The sequence below is a fragment of the Ochlerotatus camptorhynchus genome, unplaced genomic scaffold (genome assembly GCF_037179485.1).
Source record: "Ochlerotatus camptorhynchus isolate MF236.1 unplaced genomic scaffold, CSIRO-AGI_Acam_v1.1 ptg000112l, whole genome shotgun sequence".
NCBI classification, from domain to species: Eukaryota; Metazoa; Arthropoda; class Insecta; order Diptera; family Culicidae; genus Ochlerotatus; species Ochlerotatus camptorhynchus.
Window position 1 is genome coordinate 1767615 of NW_027040602.1, and position 2113 is coordinate 1769727.

The 2113-nt window shown below is 43.8% G+C and overlaps 1 protein-coding gene across 1 annotated transcript; it reads right to left on the minus strand.

Annotated features, from left to right (window-relative positions):
• Window positions 1–397: 397 nt before the first annotated feature.
• LOC135699623 (general odorant-binding protein 67-like) lies at window positions 398–1245 on the minus strand. Its single transcript, XM_065219931.1, has 4 exons — window positions 1167–1245; window positions 924–1103; window positions 620–862; window positions 398–555 (listed from the first exon to the last, which is right to left on the minus strand). Exons 1-4 carry the CDS (start codon window positions 1212–1214, stop codon window positions 448–450), a joined length of 579 nt encoding a protein of 192 aa, XP_065076003.1. The 5' UTR covers window positions 1215–1245; the 3' UTR covers window positions 398–447.
• Window positions 1246–2113: the final 868 nt, after the last annotated feature.

Sequence of the window (2113 nt, forward strand, 5' to 3'; positions counted from 1 at the left end):
GGAATGCATTTCACCCGATCACTTGCACCTGCTATGCACTAAAGTTCTTTTCTAGAACTATGGCACATTGTTTCGAGCTAAAACACGATGAAAAAATCAATTCCAGAAAAAATAAAACCGAACATTTGACACTCGGAAATTTTTCGCGTCCGTACAGAAGCAGAGCTCACTTCGATCTCCGGAGGGGGAACATATTATATCAAGGGAACAAAAACTTGTGCTTCCTGTGTTAGATCCAACAGTAATGCTATAATTTTTTAATACTCTACAGCATCTATTTGTACTTCCTTCTGCACCCCAACTATCCTATTCACACAACACAAGTATACTTTATAAGTTGGGTCGTTTATTTATTATTATTTGTCAGATTTTAATTTCACCACTATTTTTTCAACTTCTGGTGTAATCTTCATTTATCTGTTTTAATCGTTCTGTTTAAATCCCATTTTATGGTTGTGGTGGTCCCAACAAGGTCATGATCGGACACCCTTTAAGCAAATGGGCCTTAAGTTGTGTACATTCATTACTGGGGTTCCACACCGACGCAGGACAATCCTGAAAACCGATTAAAAAACGTCATTACCAACTTTCCGTGACCCTTGTGCCGATTCAAACTCACCGTAAACATCGTCGTAGGTAAACACTCTATGAAGGGGCTTGCGGCGGCGCTGCAACCGAGACTGTCCTTATTCGATACCATTGAGGCTACGTTCTGGTAACAAGTGTCCACTGTAGTCTTGGCAACCGTTTGCCAGTCGCTTGATGATCCGACAAGTGAAACCAGCTTGGAAGTGGCCGCATCCTTGCTCAACACACCGTTGGTCATCATGCCCAACTGTTCGAGCATGCATTGGGCCATGCACTGCAATTTAGGGTAGTCGCTTTAATTTTAGAATATTATTTTCAATTACTCTCAAAGTTACATTAAGCCCAGGTGGTGGACTTCCCGGTGTTGGTGGACCATCTGGTTTCGGAAACTTCTGCATGCAAGTAGTGAACTGTTCCCGTGACGGCATAATATTAGGAGCTGCACAACATTCCTTCGGGTGCTTGTTGTTCGGTCGGTTGAAGCATTCCGGGCTGATTTGTTGTTGACTGCAGGCCTAAGAGGAAAAAATAGTTTTGAATACCTGGATGGATAGAATGTTCGAAAGCAAGGTTATTACCATAGCAACCAAAGCGATCACAGTAAGCAGAACCAAATTGAACTTCATTTTGCCAGATGGGTAACTCGATTGCTTTTAACCGAACGCAAGAACAGTTCTACGATAAACCTAAGCCGGAGCAAGAGCTTTTATGCAAAGTTTGCAACCAGGGTTACTTCCATTCATTTTGCATAAAAAAGTGTTTAATGGTACACTGTCCCCACATTTATGGATCATTTGATTAACACGCTAGACTGTGTGATCCGTAATTGGTTTTAGCTGATCCTTAATTGTGGTTAATTTAGCTGTCAAGATTTATTTATGTAATTCTCCGTTCTGGAAAGCTTTTAATCTCCAGTTAAATTTTCGATATGTGGATTTAAATCTGAATAGTTAATTTATGTGGAACGTTCTGGTAGTAAACTGCAATCGAACGGTCGATACGGAACTCACCATTATACTGGGACTATTCTGAGTTCCATCCCGACAGTCTCTTACTTACGTTTCCAATCAGGCTAAGGCCTTGTTGCCTTGCCCTCTGATGTCCGAAGGAGTCGTATCCACACTACTCGATCCATGGCCACACGTCGCCAGCCTCGTAGTATGAGGAGGGTGCGCAGGTCGCCTTTTACTTGGTTGATCCACCTTGCCCGCTGCGCGTCTCTTGTCCTAGTTCCTGTTGGGTTGCTTTCGAGAACCATTTTCACTGGGTTGTCGTCCGGCATTCTTACGACGTGCCCAGACCACCGCAGTCGCCCAATTTTTGCAGTGTGGACGATGGATGGTTCTCTCAGCAGGTGGTGCGATTCGTGGTTCATTCGCCTCCTCCACGTTCCGTCATCCATCTGCATTCCACCGTAGATGGTCCTTCCGTTCGAAAACATTAGGTCCTCCACGAGCATAGTCCACATCTCGTGGCCGTAGAGGATCACCGGTCTAATTAGCGTTATGTAGAAAGTCAACTTTGT